Here is a 25068-nt window from a genome sequence, read left to right on the forward strand (position 1 = left end):
AAAATGGTTCCTGTGTGTCGTGTGCACACAAAACTATGAGAGGCAAGACAAAGGACTGGTAACCTGCCCAAAAGACTGAGAACAAGGCAGAGGTGGAATCTGAGCCCCAACACACTAAACAACTTCTTTGACAATTTTCAGTACCAACAGAAAGCTATTAAACAGTGATACCAGCTGCCAGAAAGAAAATGTGTTAATTGAAAAAACAAAAAAAAAAGGAGGAGGAGGAGGAGGAACCCATGGTGGACACCAAGAAAGGTGTCTGGGGTTGTATTGATGCCCACAGGTATAGGTACTGCAGTATTGAAGTAGATTCAACTTCCAGTCCAGCTCTGTACATGGGTACATGGAATGGAGGGAGGGACATCTTGTATTTCACCTCAGGCAGCAAAATGTCCTGGCCAAGTCATGGCCATTTGGCAGCTAACAAAATGTCTTTGAGCACCTTCAGATTGGGGGAAATTGTGTTCCCTTACTGTGGCTCTGCTTCCTGCCTCTCTTCTGGTTTTGCAACGGATTGTAATTACACATGGAAGAGAGCAGCGTCCACATGGCTTGTACAGCTCAATGTAGTTGAATGAGACAGTGCCCTCTAGTGGGAATTTTATAGTGCAACTTTGCCTGCACACAGCAGAAAAATCAAAATATCAATATATCCCAAAAGAGTTGGGTTTTCTGAGGTTTATTTTTTGTATGCTAAAACTAGAAAATGGAGTGAGAGACACACAGGAGGCTGACGTCATCAGAATGACTCATCATCAGAATGACCCACAAATATCCGTGAGTGGCCAGTCATGAGTGTGCTATAAACTGCTCATTTGAAGAAACACCTTGTCTCATTCTGTCCTGTGCACTATCTGTGCTTGCCTTCCAAGTTTTCCTACCACTACTACTTACTTTTTTAAAATAAAAATTAACACATTTTCTTACCGGCAGCTGGGGTGGCTGTAAAATAAGTTTCTGTTGGGTTCAAAGGAGTTGTTTAGTGTGTGTTAGGGCTCAGACCACCACCTCTGCCTTGCACACAATCTTTTGTACATATTTACCTCATACACTGGCAGTTTCCTCTTCATCTGTGTGAGAGAGTACTTTTCCATTAAATCTCATACCCTTGATTTGGGACATTGCTGTGATTAAGATTCATTCATATCTTGCAAAAATTACTTATTATTTCTTTATTACATTTCTATACTACCCATTAACCAAAGCTCCCTGGACAGTTTACAAGACAAAGCTTAAAAAACATAAAATACAATAATATAATGAAACAAAGTTGCAGGGTACAAGGTTGTGAAATATTGGTTTTGTATACTTGAGGCCTGTTATTGTGCAATTTGGCTTTGTTTGCTGCTTTTGGCATATTTTTCTTGTTTCTCCATAGTCATCATTGTTCTATTTATCATGAAATATTGTATTGACTGTGATGATATGTTAGAATTAGCCAGTATTAATCCAGGATCTTTGCTGTCCTCAGCAGAGGCAGCTGCTACTGAGAGCTACTCCCATAAGAACATAAGAAGAGCCCTGCTGGATCAGACTGAGGGTCCATCTAGTCCAGCACTCTGTTCACAGTGGCCAACCAGCTGTCAACCAGAGACCAACAAAGCAGGACATGAGTGCAACAGCACCCTCCCACCCATGTTCCCCAACAACTAGTGTATACAGGCTTACTACCTCTGATACTGGAGGTTGCACTTAACCATTAGGGCTAGTAACCATTGATAGCCTTCTCCTCCAGGAATTGGTCCAATTCCTTTTCAAAGACATCCAAATTGCTGCCCATCACTATGAATTTATGAATTATGAATTCCATAATTTAACTATGCACTGTGTGAAGAAGTACTTCCTTTTATCTGTCCTAAATCTCCCACCAATCAGCTTCATGGGATGACTCTGGGTTCTAGTATTTTGAGAGAAGGAGAAAAGTGTCTCCCTATCCACATTCTGCACGCCATGTATAATTTTGTACACCTCTATCATGCCTCCCCTTAGCCTCTATTTTTCCAAGCTAAACAATCCCAGCTGTTGTAGCCTTCCCTCGTAGGGGTGAGGCTCCAGCCCCTTAATCATTCTAGTTGCTGTTTTCTGCAGTCTCACATGTTACATAGGTCATAGACCTTGTTTTCTGACAAGATGCCCTCCGTTCCACTGATCATCCAATTGACTGATCACCAGTGTAGATCATTCATGACCCTGGCTGATGAGAACTGCTTCCAGCTGAAATCCTGGCTCTTCTGTGAACGAAATGTCTCCTTACCCTCTCCTCTGGTCTCTTATTTTTGCTTTGCTGGCTCAGTGCCAGATCCAAAGGGTGGTGGCAAGGTCAGACATTGGCCCAAGCCCAAGAAGATCCACTGTGCCAGCAGCAGCAGCACTTTCCCTTTACATAGAACCCCCAAGAATTTCAGAGGCAGTATTAGAAAATTCTTACAAATCACAGGCCGTAGCTAGACCTAAGGTTTATCCCAGGATTGTCCTGGGGTCAAACCTGTTCATCTAAGTGCTACACAGGGCATCCAGCACTCAGGCAGGGACGAACCCAGGATGATCCTGGGATAAACCTTAGGTCTAGCTACGGCCACAAGCTACCTCTTCCGGGCTAAGGAGGACCTCTGAAGTTACCTTTGTCAGGGCCCCCCACTCCACTCTAGCGCACTCTAATAAACCTGCCTCTGCCTGCCAGTTCGACCCTTAAGGTCTCCTGCCTCCACTTCTTCCCATGTTCCCTGCTTCTGAACCCAATATTCAGATTATCCTTCCTCTCCATCAGTCTGGCTTTTTCTGTGGACTGACTTTCCAGCAGTGGCCCTGAGATTAGTGTCAGACTCTGCTGACTGCACCACTTTGTTCTATGCCTATCATAACAACATTCTTCCTCCAGAGCAGAGGTGGGGAACCTTTTTTCTGTTGGGGGGTGCATTCCCTTCAGCGTAATCTATCCGCATGACAGTGGTGGACAGGGCTGAAGCTTGCTGTGAGTGAGCCAAAGCCAATAGTGAGTGGGGCCACCTCATTTTCTCAGTTTCTGTGACCCTCTTCTCTCCCTCTCCCTCTCCACCTGGTATGTTTCATTAACATAAAGCACTTGCAGGCCTTAGATTAGAGGAAAGGTCTTTATTCAGTTGTAGGTAGGCTCAATCACTCAGCTCTTGACAAGCTGCCATAAGTAAAAAAGCCCCCTCACAGACTTCCTGCCCTAGCACTTCTTGTCCTCTTACTAGGTCCTGAGTCTGTCCACTTCGCTCCATTGCTCATGATGCTCAGGAGGCTGCTGGGAGAGGAACAGATCCCTCCTGCAAGAGGTCTGAACTGATCGCTTGCAAGGGACTTTTGAAATTAGGCAGACGGCTGCAGGTTCCTGACCCACCAGCTCCAGAGGGCTTTCATCCTGCCAATGCATATAGTGCCCCCAAGCATTGACAATTACGGGTATCTGCGTAAAGGTATTGCTCTAAGGACATGTGAAAAACCTTTTTGTGATTTTCTGAGCTATTAAAGTCAATGTCCTAGAAAAAAAAACATGAATGGAAAGTCTTAGTACAATCATGAGAAAGTGTATGAAGTAATAAGCAGGACTACATTTCTCAAGATGCAGTGACGCAAGCCCCTCCTGTAAGCCAACCCATCTTTCCAAACGCTGTTTAGCAACATCTGCAGCAGAATGATTGCCAGTAAGAAGACGAAGGCATGAGGCAGCGATGTTGGGTCCGAGCGATGAAGTGTCAGCTGCTGGCAGCCAGCCTCTTCGTTATGGTAATGGAGCAGGGAGCTTTGCAGAAATTGTGCTGACTGAACAGATTATTGCAAATTGAACAGAGGTGGTAGTTTAATTTCATTAACCAAACTATTAACTGAACTGACTTTTAAAGAAGTATATGCCGAGTGTGTCTTCCTAAACAGCAAGGCTTGCCAGTGGGTCTGACGGTCTTATCACTTTTGCACAGCACTGCCTTTTCTTGTGTGTGGGGGGGGGTTTTTTGGTTTTTTTTTGGCCACTTGTCAGTCTAAAAGTCGTAAGAAATGCTCTTGAGAAATTTAACATCAGCAGACGCTGCAGCCTTAAATAGCAAGTTTCATTATTCATGTTATTTTAATGAGAATAATATATAGTTAAAGATGTTTTTTTTTTTAAAAAAAAAAATGTCATTTCTGTCATTTCTGAACTATACTTTCTGATAGATGTCTGGGTAGGTAACTTTGGATGATTGTTTGGAATAGTTTCTGCAAAACAAAACTTTTCCCTAAAGGGATTAATTGTGAATGGAAAGCACTTCTTGAAAACCTGGCCCTCTTACCTGGCCCATATATATATCATCAAAAAATAACCTGCTGGATTAAACAGCCATAAAATAAATGGATCCAAACTCCTCGAAGCCAGGAAACTGGAATCTGGCATTGTTTGTGCAATGTCATGATAATAGAGAATCTTCCTCACTATTTATTTGATGGTTCAATGTCTCAGGTCATAAGCAGAAAAACATATATTGCTGACGTTTTAAAGAAAAGTGCTAACTGCTCTGACCTTCAGTGGATATGGTTTTGGTGTTTGCTTTTTAATAATGACCGTACGATAGCAGGTAATGCCAGCATATTTTAAAAACGGCATTAGCCCTAGTCAAATAATCAGTAGATTTTATTGAGAAGAATGTAACTGAGTGTATTATAGGTGTTGAATTTTGCTGTGCGATGTTGGCTTTTAAAGTCTTAATATATGGATTGATTTTAGATGTTTAGATTTCTGCAAGTTGGCAATTCTGTTTTCTTGGAGTGTTATAATGGCCAATGGCTAAAGTATAAAAACTGTACTGAACACATAACCATGATTCATTCATCAATCTTAGTAATACCTGCAAGTCCAGTTTGAATGCCATTTTTTTGGTAGGAAGGCAGGATGCAAATCAAATCAAATAAATTAATGTACATGTTTTGCAGGCCTTCCCTTCAGTTTTTCTTTCTGCTCTCTTTTCAGCTGCTTGGGCTCTCAGTAAGCATTTTGACCCTTGTCACCTACTATGGGAAGCACTTCACTGTAATAAATGATGTCTCTTTGGAATCAAACTCCTTCTACAGAACTTTTCACAGTGCAAGTAAGTATAAGGGATTCTGGGAAATAGAAACACTACTCAAGGTTCACTATTTTAGCTTTACAGTGAAAAAGGGAAGCTAACCTGTTTAGCTGCTGAGACAAGAATGTATTCTGCATCTTATTTCCTTTATTATTTTAAATAGTTGTAATCTTATGGCTTGAATTCCTAGCCTTCCATGATATGGAAGAAATTCTGTATACTGTGGGTTGTGTCCAGTGCTCTCTGTCCACCAACAGAAAACCTCTGGCAGAACAGATTTCCCCGCAGAATAGGTTTTGAGGCACAAGAGGGGCTGCAAGAGGTAGGAGAGCAAAGGGAAATCCTGTCACCACGTTGGATTTAATCCTGGATGGTGGTTGTTGTTGTTTTTCTAGTTAAAAATGACATCAGTTTAATCATAGATTGATCAACGAATGCTTTGTTTGAGTAATCGGTGAGGCCAATTTTAACCCTTGAGGTAAAATTTTAATTGGTGTTGAAATTTAAGGGCACACTTTCTTATTCCCACCCCCCTGCTATTTTGTTACTGATGTGTTATTGTAACAGGGAATGTGAAAAGAAAATATTAAACATGGCCTTTCCTTCTAACAATGAGTGGTGGTTTTGCAATGTGTAATATCTTTAAAGGGTGCCTATATTGAAATGCTGATAATATGCAAAGAGATTTAAGTTTAATCGTTAAAAGCCCAGCTAATATTATTTAATCAACAATCAGTTGACCAACTTTGATAGCCTAAGGGCACTAAGTGGGAGGAAACCATATGTAGTGAGAGATAAGACTTAGGAACTGCAAAGAGAATTGGGAAAGACATAGGAGATGTAGTTTATCTTCCCACATATCCTATGCAATCATTGGTGCTTACAGATCTCCTCTTCAAGACCAGTATGGTGACACTAATTTTCCTTCTCTTCTTTGAAAGATAGCTCTCCATGGGCCGGATGACATCAGGGGGCATCACCACACCCACTGCTCTGCTCCCCACCCAATTTAGCATTGTGCTGATAATGGAGTTCCGTGCCTCAACATGGAGAAAGGGACTCAGTAGCATTGGGAAAAGCAGCTTTGAACAGTGCTTAGAGTACTCATGGAAACTGTGGGTGCCATGCAGTGACCTAGCTGCCGCCACCTGCATCATCACTCTTATCTCCTATCTCCATCCCCTGGAGAATCCCCAGGAGGCTCTACATGCCATATTAGGGAGCCCAGCAAAATGGATTAGGCCTGAGAAGTGGGAGCACCCCTGATTTAGTTGATAGAGAGCACTTGGCCTCCCTGTCTCACATAAGATTCTTGTAAGAGGCATGGAGTGTCCTTTCTCAGACACAAAGTTAGGGCATTAAAAAAAGGAGAGAAAACTGCAGGAATTCATCTCTTAGGGGAATTATCTTGGAAATTAGAAAATGATGCAGAGAAGCAAAAGGTACTGTCTGCAAAACAGTTTTGCTTACAATGTTGAGGCTCAAGGAAAGTCTTAGTATAATGTTTTTCCATCTTTGGAAAGGATACTAGTTACAACAGGATAATCATCACTGAGCGGAGAGCTTCCTAAAGTAGCAGAGCTTTGTATTCTTATTTGTATATTATCTCCATTCCTCAGTTTTCTACATTGGGATATGTCTGAGCGTCGTTCTGATCATTGCTGCCCTGCTGGGTATCGTTGGGACACTGAGAGAACTGGAGAGTGCCATGGCAGCGGTAAGTAGGCATAACATCTGTCCAAACTGGGGATTGCCAAACTGTCAAGATCAGAGCTTTGCAATAGGTTTAACCATCTAAAAAAAAGGGATCTTAGCTTGTTGCAGTTTGTCAGTGCTACCCAGCCTTGGGGGAATACTATTACATATTTTTTTGAATGAAACATAATGTATGCTTTTGTTTCAGTCTTCACTGTGGATATTGTAGGGCAGATACCCATGTGTGAACTGACTTTTTCAGGAAAGGAGCCTGACAGGCTGAGTGATGACAAGAGATGGAAGTTCTAGGCCTTACTGACAAATTAAAAATTAACAAATCTCCAAGACGAGAGGACTGGAAAGCAGCAATGTAACACCAGTTCTTAAAAAAAAAAGTGGGTTGGATCCAGGAGATTATACGCCAGTAAGCTCAACATCTGTCCTGCGTAAATTGCTGGAAAGCATTTTTTTAATGACAAAATAATCAAGCACGTAGAAGGGAAACTCTTGCTGAAGAACAGTTGACTTTTATTTTAGAGTTCTTTGAAAGTGTCAGCAAGTATATGGATGGGGTGATCTGGTAAAAATTGTGTACTTGGATGTTAAAAAAGCTTTTGACAAAGTCCCTCACCAAACATGTATGTCCTCTTATGGACATACTGGTTAAAGAACAGGAAGCAGGATGTGGGGTTAAATGTAGGGCTTTATACATCAGTACAAGCACCTTGATAAGCACCTTGAAGTTACTTGGTAGCTTATTGGCAGCCAGTGCAAGTCTTTCAGCACTGGTGTAAAATGTTCTCAGTAAGCTGTCCCACTCGGCAGCCTAGTTGTGGCATTTTGCACAAGCTGCAGCTATGTGTATTGCATTTCCAACACTCATATTGTTGTACAAGATATTCACTGTTCCACCGCTAGAGGACGCATAATTCCTAAAAACAAAAACAAAAAACCCAGGCCAGTCAGATGCTTCTTCAGCACTGAATGGTGTTTGCCATTATGTATAAAATAAATACTTGAAAGTTTGTCACACAGAGGAGGGCCAGGATCTCTTCCTGATCATCTCAGAGCGCAGGACATGGAATAATGGACTCAAGTTCCAGGAAGCCAGATTCTGGCTGGGCATCAGGAAAAACCTCCTGGCTGTTAGAGCAGTACAACAATGGAACCAATGACACAGGGAGGTTGTGGGCTCTCCCACACTACAGGGCTTCAAGAGGCAGCTGGAGAACCATCTGTCAGGGATGCTTTAAGGTGGATTCCTTATTGAGCAGGGGGTTGGACTCGATGGCCTTGTAGGCCCTTTCAAACTCTTCTATTCTGATTCTAATGTGTAACACATGGGTATGAACTGCAGCCAGACAGATGAAGCATCTGAAAACAAGCTTGGAATTGCACTAGCCGCATTCATAGAATAGCAGAGTTGGAAGGGGCCTACAAGGCCATCGAGTCCAACCCCCTGCTCAATGCAGGAATCCACCCTAAAGCATCCCTGACAGATGGTTGTCCAGCTGCCTCTTGAATGCCTCTAGTGTGGGAGAGCCCACAACCTCCCTAGGTAGCTGATTCCACTGTCGCACTGCTCTAACAGTCAGGAAGTTTTTCCTGATGTCCAGCCGGAATCTGGCTTCCTTTAACTTGAGCCCGTTATTCCGTGTCCTGCACTCTGGGAGAATCGAGAAGAGATCCTGGCCCTCCTCTGTGTGACAACCTTTTAAGTATTTGAAGAGTGCTATCATGTCTCCCCTCAATCTTCTCTTCTCCAGGCTAAACAGGCCCAGTTCTTTCAGTCTCTCTTCATAGGGCTTTGTTTCTAGACCTCTGATCATCCTCGTTGCCCTCTTCTGAACACGCTCCAGCTTGTCTGCATCCTTCTTGAATTGTGGAGCCCAGAACTGGACGCAATACTCTAGATGAGGCCTAACCAGGGCCGAATAGAGAGGAACCAGTACCTCACGTGATTTGGAAGCTATACTTCTATTAATGCAGCCCAAAATAGCATTTGCCTTTCTTGCAGCCATATCGCACTGTTGGCTCATATTCAGCTTGTGATCTACAACAATTCCAAGATCTTTCTCATTTGTAGTATTGCTGAGCCAAGTGTCCCCCATCTTGTAACTGTGCATTTGGTTTCTATTCCCTAAATGTAGAACTTGGCATTTATCCCTATTAAATTTCATTCTGTTGTTTTCAGCCCAGCACTCCAGCCTATCAAGATCACTTTGAAGTTTGTTTCTGTCTTCCAGGGTATTAGCTATCCCACCCAATTTGGTGTCATCTGCAAATTTGATCAGCGTTCCCTGCACCTCCTCGTCCAAATCATTAATAAAAATGTTGAAGAGCACTGGGCCCAGGACTGAGCCCTGCGGCACCCCACTCGTTGCCTCTCCCCAGTTTGAGAAGGTTCCATTGATAAGTACTCTTTGAGTCCGATTCTGTAGCCAACTGTGGATCCACCTAATAGTTGTTCCATCTAGCCCACTTTTAGCTAGTTTGTTAATCAGAATGTCATGTGGTACTTTGTCAAAAGCTTTGCTGAAGTCAAGATATATGACATCCACAGCATTCCCACAGTCCACAAGGGAGGTTATCCTATCAAAAAATGAGATCAAATTAGTCTGACAGGATTTGTTCCTGACAAATCCATGTTGGCTTCTAGTAATCACTGCATTGATTTCAAGGTGTTTACAGATTGACTTCTTTATTGCTCCAGAATTTTCCCAGGGATGGATGTCAGGCTGACTGGTCTGTAGTTCCCAGGTTCCTCCTTTTTGCCCTTTTTGAAGATAGGGACAACGTTAGCCCTCCTCCAGTCGTCCGGCACCTCACCCGTCTTCCATGATTTTGCAAAGATAATAGACAAAGGTTCTGAGAGTTCTTCCGCTAGCTCCTTCATTACTCTTGGATGCAGTTCATCGGGCCCTGGGGATTTGAACTCATTCAAGGAAATTAGGTGTTCTTTGACCATTTGTTTATCAATCTCAAACTGCAATCCTGCCCCCTCAACTTCTGCTTCACTTTTTCCAGGGGGGTCATAGATCCGCTTTTGGGAGAAGACCGAGGCAAAGTAGGAATTGAGCACTTCAGCCTTTTGTTTGTCGTCTGTTATCAATTTGCCATCCTCATTAAGCAGTTGAACCACCATTTCTTTCCTCTGTCTTTTACTACTCACGTATCTGAAGAAAGCCTTTTTATTGCTTTTAGCATCCCTCGCTAATCTCAGCTCATTCACAGCTTTAGCCTTCCTGACGCCATTTCGGCACTTCTGCGCCACTTGTCTGTACTCTTCTTTTGTAGCCTGGCCTTCCTTCCACTTCCTATATGTATCCCTTTTTGTTTTCAGTTCATCAATAAGCTTTTTGTGGAGCCACATTGGTTTCCTCTGTTGTCTTCTATCTTTTCTCCTTGTTGGAATTGTTTGTAACTGTGCCTTTAAAATTTCATTTTTGTTTATCAATTAATGCATCCTATGCACATGCAAACATGAGAATAACCTTCACATCTGCAATATCAATATAATACAATTTCAAACCAGCTCAAGAAAGCCCAGACTCAAGGTTCAAACAACCCATTCACAGTATACAAACATCAGAATAATTACTCCTGTTCCCTGGGAGATCACACGAAACACAGTTAGCCTGCATTCTTGTTCATAATTACATACAGGTAGATCCTATTAATTTTAATGCGTTTCATCCACATACAACTTAGATAGGATTGCGGCCTACATGGCTCCCCCACCACTGTTCCAATACGGGCCTCCAGAAAGCATATCATTCCCCACCCCCGCCGCCACCACCACCACCACACTAATGGTGGTCTTAAAGGGGAAAGTGTGTCATTCCAGGACATACTTTTGTATTTTATATCATGATTTTATACTGTTTGTTTTATACTTTGAATGGTTTAAATTTTTGTGAACCGCCCAGGGAGCTTTGGCTATTGGGCAGTATAAAAATGCAATAAATTAATAAATAAATTATTGAAAATTACAGAAAATCCCCCGACACCCAGGATAGAACAAAAAACAGGACAAACCTGGGAAAATCCTGACAGTTGGTCACCCTAGCAAATTTTCACCTGCTTCTACTTGGCCAATTACAGGAAGCCCAGCACAAGACAACAAATTGAATCTTAGCTTTTATTTTATTAGGCACAACCAATGGGTTGGTCTCTTGCATAAGCTCCATTGAAATGAAAGTAAGCTGGACAATAGTATCTTCAGGGAAAGTGCAGAACAGACAGGGAAGCACCTGGGAACAGTATACATTTAATCTTTGTAAACCTCCCAGAGAACTTTGGTATAATAATGATGATGATGATGTAGCTATTTGTAAAGTTGTCAGCTGTAATCAATAAGTTAAGTAACTTAAGCATTAGCTGATTAAAATTTGCCCTCCGCAATCTATCCGTGGGGATAAAGGCAGCATGTGTTTGTGTTTGCATCTATTTTTGTTCTAGTGTATGTATATTAGGGAACAAAAAAGAAAATATTTAAGAAAGCCTCTCCTCACAATGGGTTATCAGCTCTTGTTTATTAAACTCTACATTTTACACTTTAAGAAATATTTTCAAAAGGTATTTATATTGAGATATCGTATTGATAATATGCAAAGTTATTAAAATGTGATTAATTGGTTATGAGCCAAATTATAAATTAACCAGAAATACTTTAGTTGATTGGACATCCTAAGTATTTGATGTATGACTAATCTAATCAGGTAAACAGCCTTATATTGTCTCCAGGGCAGAGAAGCTTCATCATGAACAGCACATGTGTGAGAGAAAAGGAGGATAGGGTTAGGGTTATGCTTAGCAGTGAGGAGAAAGATGAGGACAAGAAAAAGGTAGGTGTGTGTATGAGGGAATGTGTGTGAAGCTGAGTGTGTGAGAAAGACAAGATGCATGATAAGAGTGGCATGGAAAGTTCAGGGGACAAAAAGAGACGGGACTGTTGTGATGGGAAAAGATATTGTGAAAGAAATGTTCTATGGAACATACATCAGGAATGGGAAAGGCTATTGATTGGGAGGCTAGGTTGGTGGGATGTCTCATGTACATGTTGGAATTTAGTTGCTTTAAACCTCAAGTATATAAGAATGTAAGTGCCATGCTGGATCAGACCAGGGGTCCATCTAGTCCAGCACTATGTTCACACAATGGCCAACTAGCTGTCAACTAGAAATCCACAAGCAGGACATGAGTTGCAATAGCACCCTCTCACCCATGTTCCCCGGCAACTGGTATATATAGGCTTACTGCCTCTGATACAGGAGGTAGCACATAGCCAGGAATTTATCCAACCCCCTTTTAAAGCCGTCCAAATTTGTGTCCATCACTACATTTTGTGGTAGCAAATTCCATAGTTTAAGTATGCACTGTGTGAAGAAGTACTTCCTTTTATCTGTCCTGTATCTCCCACCAATCTGCTTCTTGGGATGACCCTGGGTTCTAATATTATGAGTGAGGGAGAAAAATGTCTCCCTATGCACATTCTCCACAGCATACATAATTGTGTACACCTCTATCATGTCTCCCCTTACCCTCCTTTTTCCAAGCTAAACAATGTCAGCTGCTGGTAATCTTCTGTCATAGGAGAGATGTTCTAGCCTATTGATAATTTTAGTTGCCTTTTTATGCACTTTTTCCAGCTCTACAATATCTTTTTTTTTAAAAAAAAGAAAAGAAGAAGATGTGGTTACCAGACCTGTGCACAGTATTCTAAGTGTGGTCATACCATAGATTTGTATAAAGGCAGTATTTTACTTGTGTGAGCAGCACTTATTGAGTATAGTTGGTGAAGGGATAAAAATAAATTAGACGCACAGGCATAACTGGATAATAAATTGGCCACAAGTTTATTGACTCACTTGAATAGGCTTGGTGGCAGCATAGGGTGTGGATCTTGTAATCAGCCAGCCTGCCTGCTGACCGATTCCCCTTCCTGGCCCGCATGCCAGGGGCATTGGTGGTGGATGGTAGGGGCCAGGGACACACCAAGGCATGGACCACAAGTGTTAACCCCTTTCTACCACCCCAGATGTGGCCAGCTCACAGCCCCTATGTTGGTCTGGTCTTGGTGCTGTGTCCCCGAGATTCCTTATGGAAATCCTCACCACGGGGATCAGGGAGGCCAATCCCGCTCCCCCTCACCAATGGATCCAGCCCAATGCCTATCACATCTACGTAAGTTGTGACAAATGTTATATAATGACACATCCACACAGAATATTCTGATAGTCCAGATCAACATAACCTCCCTTGTGGACTGTGGGAATGCTGTGGATGTCATATATCTTGACTTCAGCAAAGCTTTTGACAAAGTACCACATGACATTCTGATTAACAAACTAGCTAAAAGTGGGCTAGATGGAACAACTATTAGGTGGATCCACAGTTGGCTACAGAATCGGACTCAAAGAGTACTTATCAATGGAACCTTCTCAAACTGGGGAGAGGCAACGAGTGGGGTGCCGCAGGGCTCAGTCCTGGGCCCAGTGCTCTTCAACATTTTTATTAATGATTTGGACGAGGAGGTGCAGGGAACGCTGATCAAATTTGCAGATGACACCAAATTGGGTGGGATAGCTAATACCCTGGAAGACAGAAACAAACTTCAAAGTGATCTTGATAGGCTGGAGTGCTGGGCTGAAAACAACAGAATGAAATTTAATAGGGATAAATGCCAAGTTCTACATTTAGGGAATAGAAACCAAATGCACAGTTACAAGATGGGGGACACGGCTCAGCAATACTACAAACGAGAAAGATCTTGGAATTGTTGTAGATCACAAGCTGAATATGAGCCAACAGTGCGATATGGCTGCAAGAAAGGCAAATGCTATTTTGGGCTGCATTAATAGAAGTATAGCTTCGAAATCACGTGAAGTACTGGTTCCTCTCTATTCGGCCCTGGTTAGGCCTCATCTAGAGTATTGCGTCCAGTTCTGGGCTCCACAATTCAAGAAGGACGCAGACAAGCTGGAGCGTGTTCAGAAGAGGGCAACCAGGATGATCAGAGGTCTAGAAACAAAGCCCTATGAAGAGAGACTGAAAGAACTGGGCATGTTTAGCCTGGAGAAGAGAAGACTGAGGGGAGACATGATAGCACTCTTCAAATACTTAAAAGGTTGTCACACAGAGGAGGGCCAGGATCTCTTCTCGATCCTCCCAGAGTGCAGGACACGGAATAACGGGCTCAAGTTAAAGGAAGCCAGATTCTGGCTGGACATCAGGAAAAACTTCCTGACTGTTAGAGCAGTGCAACGGTGGAATCAGGTACCTAGGGAGGTTGTGGGCTCTCCCACACTAGAGGCATTCAAGAGGCAGCTGGACAACCATCTGTCAGGGATGCTTTAGGGTGGATTCCTGCATTGAGCAGGGGGTTGGACTCGATGGCCTTGTAGGCCCCTTCCAACTCTGCTATTCTATGATTCTATGATTCTATTTACAATGGAATTAATCTTGCAATGGGGAAGGCAAAAATCCTGCACAGTCTTCGCCAATCGGTGTGCAGGTAAAATTCCTTCGCAGCCCCATTAACTGGTGACTACTTCTGCCACTGCAAGACATCTTACTACCAGGAGTGGGTGAGTGGGGAAGACAGCAACTGCAATCCTGGAGCCACATGGGAGGTCTGCCTTTGAGAGCCTCAGGTTGAACTGCAGGCAGAACAGCGGAAAGATCTCACGCTGCTGGGTCTGCCTCTTTGGCCCCACCCCATCATCGCACTGATTGGCTCAGCAGTCCCCTCCTGGGAAGGAGCTGCTGCTGGGTCTGTGCCACCACTCTCCACCAGCCTTTCTCCTTTTGCTGCCAGCCAGCGCGCCTCAACATTCATTGCGCCCCGTTAAGCAGGGAACTCGGCTTGTATAATTGACAGGAGGCTTAGCAGCCGCTCAGTAGTCGTTTGCATTCTCTCAATGCAACAGAGATGCTGTAAACACCAACTCCCTATTTTTAACAAAACATATATGACACTGCATATAAATACAAATGCCTGACAGCACTGCCCAGAAGGATTTATTGTAATGGTGCCTTCTGTTTATCTGTAGGGGTTCTTTTGTTTTGCTGTGATGTTCTGTGCATCAGTGCAGGCAACATATTGGACGATTACCAACAGTACTGCGGTAAGTACAAATGAAACACCAAGAAAAGGTACTGTATGATTGATAGTTAAGTACCACAACATACACTGATTGTCAAAATTATTGTGCAATTTCACGCATACCAATTACAAAATTCTCATTCATGCAAACAGGAAGTAAATGTCAAGAGTTCTAGACAGCCACTTAAGTCTCTTTCAAGCACTGCTTCTTTGTCTGCATGAACCTACAATAGGATCAGTAAATAGAAAGATATTTCTAATGCATTTGTGAAATCTATGGCCTGGTTCAGACAACATGCTAAACCATGCTGCTTAACCACAAAATGGTTAAGGGAATGCATTCCCTTAACTTTTTTGTGGTTAAGCAACATGGTTTAGCGTGTAGTCTGAACCAGGCCCTTCACAGTTTGGGGAACAGACTCAGGGCCTTCCTAGACAAGGGTTTAGCCCGGGGGATCCCGGGGTCAGGCTGGGCTAAACCCTCCCTTGATCCGGGATAACCGGATCTGCTTGTGGCCTGGTTTTTTCGCAGCCCCGGGCTGAGCCCGGGGCTGCAGAAGGTCTAGCTAGTTCCATGGCTTTTCCCAGCTGCTCGCTTACTCGCGAGAAGCCGTGCTGTGCCCATCGGACTGGGGGGGAGATCACGGAGGGGGCATCGGACATGGCGAGCGGGGCGAGCGAGCTGGGGGGTGGACATGGCGAGCGAGGGGGCAAGCGGACAGGCGAGCGGACGGGCGAGCAAGGGGGCAAGTAGATGGGCGAGTGAGCAGATGGGCAAGCGAGGGGCAAGCGAGCGAGCGGGGGGACGAGCGGGGGGGCATCAGACATTGGGGGGAATCGGGGCAGGGGGGAGCATGGAACCCTTTGGTGTTTTTTTTGTTAAGCCTACCTTCTGTCGCTGGTGCGCTCCTGCGCACCCTGCCCCTTTAAGTTCTTAAACAAAATGGAGGACGCGACGGGGCTTTCCTTTCCCCATCGCGTCTGACATGTGGAAAGGAGCGACAGCCCGCGCTACTTCTAGCACGGGCTGGCCCCTCCTCCCACACGAATTCTAAGTTAGGTCTAGCAAGGCCCTGAATTATATCCAAAGGGAAAAATCCCTTTCTGGGCTACAGGGCATTTGGAGTAGCTAATTTTTTTGGCTTATGAGAGCATTGGGAGTCTTGGGCCGTAGCTAGACCTAAGGTTTATCCCTGAATCGTCCAGAGGTCAAACCTGTTCATCTAGGTGACACACAGGGGATCCAGTGCTCAGGCAGGGGCGAACCCTGGATGATCCCAGGATAAACCTTAGGTCTAGCTGTGGCCATAGTTGGAAGAATGTCTTAAACCTGAAAGACTTGGAGCGATCCGAGAAAGAATGAACAACGCTCTGTGCAATTCATTCAGGCCCCAATGTCCTTATTTTACCTGCAGTATTACCATACAACTACACGTATTTTGGGTATGATCCTGGTCAATACCAACAATGGGGAGCCTATAGAGAATAAGCCCTTGCTAGTTAAGAGCCAGGTATGCTTCTTTCATTGGCTTCCTTTCATTTAAGTGAGTCTAAGGTTAGGGTTAGAGTTGGGATATACTCACAGGATGCTAATAATGTTCCTGGAACCATTCAACAAACAGGATTTAGCATGTGCTACAATTTTTACAAGGGTGAGCAATCTTTTTCCAATTATCTGAATTCCCTGACTCACTCAGAGCCAATGGAGGTATTTCTGGAATTACGCTTCCAGACTATGCCTTCTGCATATCTGGATTGGGGGTATATAAATGTTCCCATATTTCAATGCCTGTGTATATGCAGAGCTCCACAAATAGAGGAATATATATTGAACTGTATGCCTTATTAGCAGTGCTGGCTAAAAAGATTAGAGCAAAAGTCCTTAAAAATGGTGCTGTAGACGTGTTGTGCTAGTATCCCGCTATGTGTAATGGACCAGGACCCTGGCATCTCATCCTCAGAGGATCCTAGCATCTCATCCTCAGAAGAAGAGGTTCATGAGTTAACTGTTCAAGGAGAGGACTCAGGTACAGAAAAGTGTCACAAAGCTTCCACCTCCCCAGTACCCAGTTCTCCAGGAAGATCCCAAGAGTCTGCCTCCTGCATCCAGAGGAGGTCGCATTGCCATCTTCTCTGGGGACTCTGTCCATGAAGACACCAGCATGCCACAGCCACCTCCATGTTGTCACAGCCTGAGGCTACTTAAACAGAACAGGCTCCTTTATAAGAAAATGCCTTAGTCAGTGTGGAGTAGGGGTGTGCTCTCCACATCGGAATTATCTAGTGACCATGAACATCCGTGGAGCATTCGATCTTCCAAAGCAGAGATTGGCCGTTTCCAAACCCATCGATTAATACCAGAGCAGAGACGTGCCCAATTGGAGCTTCTAAGGTCTCCGGAATTATTTCCAGAGTTGCTATTTGTGGTGTGTGTGTCTAAAGTGAATATCTGAGTGGGGTGAGGGGTAGCTTTGATATTGACTTCTGTGGCTAACCAATAGGAATAGCCACAGCGTTGTCCCTAATCGCATTCTCCTCTAATCACAGTGTTCAGGGAGGTGGGAAATACTAACTGGCTGCTGATTCTGGCTGGGGCAGGGGGGCAGGGGGGGAGAGGGAGTCATAGAAGTCAATCATCCACATTTCCACAGTGTGAAAGTGCTGCTGGGCTGGCTGGTAAGTGAGAAAGCTTCTACACCTGAGTCAGGCACAGGCAGGCTCTTTATTTCAGTAGGTGAGTGCAGGGGTGGGGCTCCGTCCAATTGATCTGGAGGGCACCAGGTTGCAGAAGGCTAGAGTGGGGAATATTATTAAAAAAAAAAAAAACCTAAAAAAATCAAGGCATGAATGGGTTTGATTCAAACCTGTCACGGCTAAAGCTCTCCTTAAGAGCTATCACCTTGCCATGTTTCATCTCTTTATCTATAAAAATTACGCAGATGTAAGCATTTTTGCTAATTTCCATTTTAAAATTCCTAAAAAATCAAAGCATGAACCGATCTGACTTAAATTTGGTAAAGCTAATGCCCTACTTAAGAGCTACCACTGTGCTAAGTTTTATCTCTCTCTTTATCTTTAAAAATGAGGTTGCTGTAAGCATTTCTGTTAATACCGGCTACCCAAATACTGAACGGTTCTTTGAGGGTAATTCAACAAGGCAGAGGGGGAGAGAGTAGGATGGGCTCCAGATCGAATTTCGAGGCAGAGAAGATCCACTTTGCACACCCTAGTGTGGAGGTAGGACTGGTCAGCCTAAAGGAAGACCCTACTTAAGGTTCAGTCACAATCTTCTGCTTGTTGGAGGAACATACATACAAACAGGCATTGCTGTCTTCCAACCCCAGCAACACTCCAAGCATTCCAGGGTGCTGTCCTCTTCCCATTTCTGCCTTCCTGGGAACCCTGGCTTGTCCCAAACCCCATAAAGACCCAATCCACAGTGGAACCCTGTAATGTAGGCCTCACCAGTTGCCAATGACACCCAGCCCTCATCATGACAGAGGCAAAAGAAAACACAATGGTCTTTGGGCAAGCAAAAACATAGGCAGCAACCTTCATTATGCATACACTAGTATGAAAGATTGGGAGAGGGTTGCTGTTTAAGAAAGTCTCCTCTTACACAGGTGAATTTCAGAGCCACAGATTTAATTTATATAATAAGGCTACAACAACAACAACAACAATAATAATAATAATTTGTTACCTGCCTCTTCCTCTGGATCAAGGCAGGGTACAACACAAATGCAAGCTCCATAAAATACATATAACTGATTAAAACATATAAAACTAATACATTATTAAAAGCAGCTCATTATTAAAAGGCCATTAATTATCCATTAATTGTAAAGCACTGGATCTTAAGAGGTTAATTATGCTCATATCAGTTGTTATAAGTCAAATGTCTATGAGCGTTTCCTTTCAGGTTACAAGGAAATTGCCTCCTTGGACAAAAGTGTTGCCAGCTCTGTCCTCTGCACACAGGCACTCTGATCTCATAGCCCAGGCAAATATCCAGTGGCAGCTAGTTTTTTGGTAGACTGCAATCCTAAAGGATCGTTACTTGATAGAGAATCTCCCTGCTTCCAAGTAAATACGTAGAGCCAAGGTGTCAGTGAAAGAAATTTAAAACTTGCACAAAGACAATATCATAGAATCATAGAATCATAGAATAGCAGAGTTGGAAGGGGCCTACAAGGCCATCGAGTCCAACCCCCTGCTCAATGCAGGAATCCACCCTAAAGCATCCCCGACAGATGGTTGTCCAGCTGCCTCTTGAATGCCTCTAGTGTGGGAGATATCCCCCTTAGCTTTGCTATTGTCTCTGTTACCAATCAAAACCCTGCTAGTTGCAGGGTTTATTTTAAGGATTGAAAAATAATATTCTTATTTCACACTTTTTTTTTTTTTTTTAGCAAAGGGGACTATAAAATGATTATTCAAATGCATATTTTGTAAAAATGATTCAAAGCGCCACTGAAATATGTTATGCTGTTAGGTCATTCAAAGGCTAGATAGAACTCTCAGTCACCTCCCTAGTTTGGTACTAAAACAGAATTGGTGGGTATGAATCTCTATCACTTGATCAATTCATCTTCGCAACAACCAGCAGCCTAAAACACAGCAGTTCCAGTATTATTAACTGTGCATCTTGTTTGCCGTTGAGGAGCAAGCTGGGCCTCAAAGATAAAGCAGCAGTCGGTGGTGCGGTTTGCAAGCATTATCAGGATAAAAATACAAGGTGCAAAGAGAATATGTTCATGTGTTAATAACAGAAGACAAGATCCCACAAAGCTCTGCTTAGCAGCTGTCATTACACACATTTGCAAATAACTGAGAATTGGCTTTTAATTGTAAAATTGAATGAGAAGACTTTATAAATACAGGCTGTGTGTGCAGAAAAACATTGCATATCCAGTCAGAAGGGGCATCAAAGGTCATCTAGTCCTTTCTCAGCCAGTGTTGGAAATCCACTGTGATAGCATTCCTGACAGGTGGCTGTTCAGCCTCTACTTAAAAAAGCTTTAATGAGGGAGAGTCCATCACTTTCCAAGGCAGCTGGTTTCATGGTTGTGTGCAATTGTATGTTATCTAATATACGATGCCTCTGGGAGAGACCATCCAGAGCTTAGAAACATAGTCTTATCAATATGCTGATAGCCCTAATCCACTGCCACAGACCCAGAATCAGTTTCAAGTGGTCATCCATCAGAGTGCATACCTTTGTTGCCTCTTTAAGTAGTTTTTGTTACTATTTATCAGGGTGTCCTATTGGTTCAACCTTGTGGGCACAGTGAAGGGCCCGGTGATATGGTAGTTCCATTCCTACCTGCTAGATGGGTTTCAGAAAGTGGCATTGGGGGGGGGGGACTTCTGTGTGACTCTATAGAAATTGTGCTGTGGTTCCAATTGTACTGTAGTTCCCAGAAAGTGTCTCAGGAGATTTGGGTGAGGTGCCAGCAGAATGCTGACGACACCCAGCTCTCTCTTTCCATGTCATCTGAATCAGGGGAAGCTGTGCAGTCACTGGATCAGTGCCTCAAGGAGAGCTAATAGAATCCTGAATTCTGTTAAGATGGAGGTCTAGGGGGTAGTCCTGAGGTCTGGTAACTAGGGGTGTGCACGGACCCCCCGCTCCGCTTCACTTGCAGATCCGCCATTTTCCGGATCGGGCCGCTCCGCCCCGCCCCCGCTCCGCCCACTTCCGCTCCGCTCCCCCCGGAGCTCCGGATCCGGATCCGGAGCTCCGTTTCCCCCCCCATAGGCTTGCATTGAAAGCTAAAAAATTATACAACTTTTTTTCTGTTCAAGTTAGAAACCTCATGTTTGGCACCATGACACCTCATGGAGATATACACACGCATGCCAAGTTTCAAAGCAATCCCATCATCCCCTGATTTTTGGCGAATTTTTGAAAATCGGGCACCCCACACACAACATCCCTGTGAGGTGGGCAGGGGAGGAGGGAGGGAAGGCAGGCAGGCATGCAGCTGGCATTTCTGGGGGCATAAGGAAGTGAGCCAAGGATAAGCCAGTAATGCATATAAAATGGAATAAATCAATCAATAAACAAAGGAGGGGTGGAATTAAAAGCAGCAGTGTTGCTCAATAAATAACAAGAAGAACTTTTTTTAAAAGGCTATATCTGTCTTTTACCAGCAATAGGGGGACGTGCCCGGGGGAGGGGGAAGTAGCTGCCAGTTCAAGACACTGACAGCCACAGCTCCGAGAAGAAGTAAAACGCTCACTTCGACTCAGAACAGGCATTGCTCCACCACTGAAAAGTGAGCATTCACTTCAACTCATGAGAGGCATTGCTCCACCGTTTTACTCTCTTTGGAAGGCTCTATGGCCTTCCAGTGCAGGAGAGAGTGGGGGCACGTCCACGATGAGATGCCCTAGGGGAGCTCATCCCCTTGCACCACATCGATTCAGTTGTTCCCCAAGGTTAGGGTGGGGAGCAGTGCTGTGTTTCTATCTCTTATTCTTGGCTTAGTATATGATTTCAGGTTGTGTTTGTGCATTTGGTGGGGCTACTGTGTTAAAAAACACGGGGAAAAGCCCGTTCAGATGAAGAAAGAGAAGTTTCCCAGAATCCCAAGTTACCTGTTTTGCCTATGCCCTCCTCCAACTTTGGGATCATCATGACCGGGAGCTGACTCTGCCCCTCAGCCCTTTGAAAAAGGTATTTTTCCCGCCGATTTTTTAAAAACTTCTAGCCCGCGACCCGTACGATGCAGAAAGTTGAGAGTGGTCTCAAAATGACCCCCATCCACGACTCTCTGTGCACAAGAATTTTCAGAATGATAGCTTAAACCCCCCCCCAGTTATCCCCGATTCTTTCCCTCAATGCAATCCTATGGGCGAAAAGCCGAAAACGCAGTTTGAGCCGTGCGGTTGACCCGATTTTCACAAAAACATTGCACGTGAACCACAGCACGCAGAAAGTTGAGAGTAGTCTCAAAATGACCCCCATCCACGACTCTCTGTGCACAAGAATTTTCAGAACGATAGCTTAACCCCCCCCCAGTTATCCCCGATTCTTTCCCTCAATGCAATCCTATGGGCGAAAAGCCGAAACGCAGTTTGAGCCGCGCGGTTGACCCGATTTTCAAAAAAATATAACATGCGACACGGACAACGCAGAGAGGTGAGAGTGGTCTCAAAATGACCCCCATCCACGACTCTCTGAGCACAAGAATTTCCAGAGCGATAGCTTCAAAAACAACGTAGTTATGCGCGATTATTTGCCGCAATGCAATCCTATGGCGAAATGTTTTCAAGATGGCGACCGGAGCGCTCCGCCTGAACTCGGAGCTCCGAAAAATGGTCGCTTCTCTTCGCCTTGCTTCTAGGGGGTCCACGGTCCGCTCCTACTCCGCCTCTGGGTAAGGCGGAGCAGGCCAATCCGCTACTGCTTCTACGCTCCTAATCGGAGCGGAGCACATCCCTACTGGTAACTGGGTAGACAGCCTGTATTCCCCATGAAAGAACATGTGTGTGGTTTGGGGGTAACCCTTGATCCAGGTTTGTCACTGGAGCCCCATGGCCTCAGAGTCATAGAATACCTTTGCTCAGTTTTGGCTGGTGTGCCAGCTACAACTGTTCCTGGACAGAGATACCTTAGCCACAGTGACTCGTGCTCTAGTAACCACATGTTTGGATTGTTATAATGTGGGGCTGCCCTTGAAATTGATCTAGAAATTACAATTGGTATGAAAGGTGGCAGGATACTGACAGGAAAGGCTGTCAGGGATCATATAATATTGATCAGGTAAGGAGCTGCTTTGATTGCCTATCTGTTTCAGGGCTAATTTCAAGGTGATGGGGATGACCTACAAAGCCCTAAACAACTTCAGACCCAGGTGTCTGAAGGAACACCAGCCTGTCCATGCTCCCAGATTTGTGGGAGAGGACTATTTCATTGTTCCACCACTGGGAGAAGTACATCCAGTGATGACATTAGATAGGGCCTTCTTTGTGGCGGCACCCTGTCTTTGAAACGTCCTCACCCAATAAGTATGTGTGGTGCCAACTTTAGTATCATTTCGGCACCTGGCTAAGGTCCATTTGTTCACTTGTTTATGAGCAGCATGAGTCTGCTGCTGACTCATTGACTTTATTAGAGATTTATTTTTTGATTGTTGGATGTTTTAATATTGTTCTTATCTGAACTGGGATTTTTTCCTAAGAAGGGCAGGATATAAACAGAATATATATATATATATATATATATATATATATATATATATATATCTCCCCTCTGGCAATCGGCAGTACAAGAGACAAAAAGACTGGAAAACAGGGTGAGGACACACACATCAAAGATCAAATGCAGCTCCCCAGTAAAACAAGATGACTCATCAGAGCTCTTGGTTTCTTCACCCTGGATTAGGAGAAGAAGCTTCTCTTACATATAGGCAAAAGTAGCTTATGGAGCTTACCTCTGCTGATTTCAACCTCCACCTTCCTAGAAATAGGTTAATAATATGAGCAAATAAACATAAGAGATCAATAGGGAATCATGTGTATTTCATATCAATTAACAATGACAACCTCACGTCTTTCAAAATGCTAGAGCTGTGATGTACCACCTACTACATAATGGCAGCCTTTACAATTCAGAGACATTGGGGTCTCTGACGGATTGTCTGACATTGCTCAGCGATGCATCTTCTAGTGGCAATCCGGATGGAAACATGGCACTGCAGAATATTTAAACACACACATCGAGCAAGCAGATTATCTGGCATCTTAACTAATAATAAATCTCTCAGCAACAGATGCTAATATGGAGAGCTCTTTTTAAGCAATTGCTTGTGTATCTAATGGTGGTTTTTTGGGCCCATACAAGCACTATTCTGCCACAAGGGAGTTAAGTATCAGAAAGCGCTGTAACTTAATAGATTATGAAATGGTCCATATATAGCTAAGGTCTTTACACCTTAAATATCTGCTTTCAATAATATTGTTACTCAATTATAGCTAAGGTCAATAGATTCACCTTATGTAACTCTCTGTGTGTGTGTCTACACACACACACGTGTCCAACAGACCAATTACACTTGGGGAAAATCAATTTGCAAAACGGTATCTGTCATTGACAGCCCAGATAGATGCGACGGCCAGGAGTGCCTACTATCAGCTTCGGCTGATACGCCAGCTGTGCCCCTTCTTAGAGTCAGAAGACCTAAAGACAGTAGTGCACGCGCTGGTAACCTCAAGGCTTGACTTCTGCAATGCACTCTACATAGGGCTACCATTGTACCTAGTTCGGAAACTTCAACTAGTTCAAAATATGGCAGCCAGGTTGGTCACCGGTACACCTAGGGATGACCACATTACACCAACATTAAAATCACTCCACTGGCTGCCAATTAGTTTCTGGGCAAAGTACAAAGTGTTGGTCATTACCTTTAAAGCCCTAAATGGTTTGGGTCCAGGTTACTTGCGGGATCGCCTTCTCCCATACAGTCCGCCCCGCACACTCAGGTCCTCTCGGGTGAACTTACTTCAGTCAGCTAAAACTAGGCTGACATCAGTTTCCCAGAGGACCTTTTCTTCTGTCGCCCCCAGATTGTGGAATGGCCTGCCGGAGGAGATTCGTAAAATTAACTCTATGTGTGATTTTAAGGCAGCTTTAAAGACTAGCCTTTTCCGGCAGGCCTATCCAGATCAATGTTAAATCATGAATTTTTAAGATGTATTGATTCCTGTTCTAATGTTGTTCCCCGCCTCGATCTAAAAGGAGAGGCGGGTAAGAAATAATTTTATTATTATTATTATTATTATTATTATTATTATTATTATTATTATTATTATTATTGTAATGCTTCCACTGTGAGATGGGCCAGTTGTGCATGCATCTTTATAATTGGTAGAAGGTTGCTGCCACTCCCTTTTTGTCTAACCCTGGGTAGGGAGACCCCAGAGCTATGAGCTAGTTATCTGCCTGGTGACCAGCTGAGGCCTCTGAACCAAGAGTAGGCCAAATGTTTTCCTCACACTTATCCATAGATATAATTAAGTAAATCCTGGCAGCTGAATCAAGTGGCTAGGCTGGTGGAGAGAGAGTGGGGCGGGCTTTGTGTGGTCACAGGAGGAAGTGGTCACAAGGACAGAGAGACCGGTAATGACTGGAGTGACAGAAGGCATAAAGAAGCATATTCCATTTTCTTGTTTGGCTGGGGCAGAGGGGGGGGG

At 43.9% G+C, this 25068-nt stretch overlaps 1 protein-coding gene and 1 long non-coding RNA gene across 3 annotated transcripts in view; both read left to right on the plus strand.

The window, feature by feature from the left end:
• LOC134392656 (uncharacterized) overlaps nt 1-25068 on the plus strand; it is a 284868-nt gene that overhangs the window by 140661 nt on the left and 119139 nt on the right. The gene's annotated exons all lie outside the window — the stretch shown is intronic.
• TSPAN32 (tetraspanin 32) overlaps nt 3675-25068 on the plus strand; it is a 49343-nt gene continuing 27949 nt past the window's right edge. For both annotated transcript variants that reach the window (XM_063118751.1, XM_063118752.1), the window contains exons 1-4: nt 3675-3753; nt 4970-5087; nt 6686-6783; nt 14816-14890. In XM_063118751.1, coding sequence (XP_062974821.1) covers nt 3688-3753; nt 4970-5087; nt 6686-6783; nt 14816-14890 — 357 coding nt within the window. In that variant the 5' untranslated portion in view covers nt 3675-3687. The remainder of the gene's footprint in view (nt 3754-4969; nt 5088-6685; nt 6784-14815; nt 14891-25068) is intronic.

Source organism: Elgaria multicarinata, chromosome 2, assembly GCF_023053635.1.
Source record: "Elgaria multicarinata webbii isolate HBS135686 ecotype San Diego chromosome 2, rElgMul1.1.pri, whole genome shotgun sequence".
NCBI lineage: Eukaryota > Metazoa > Chordata > Lepidosauria > Squamata > Anguidae > Elgaria > Elgaria multicarinata.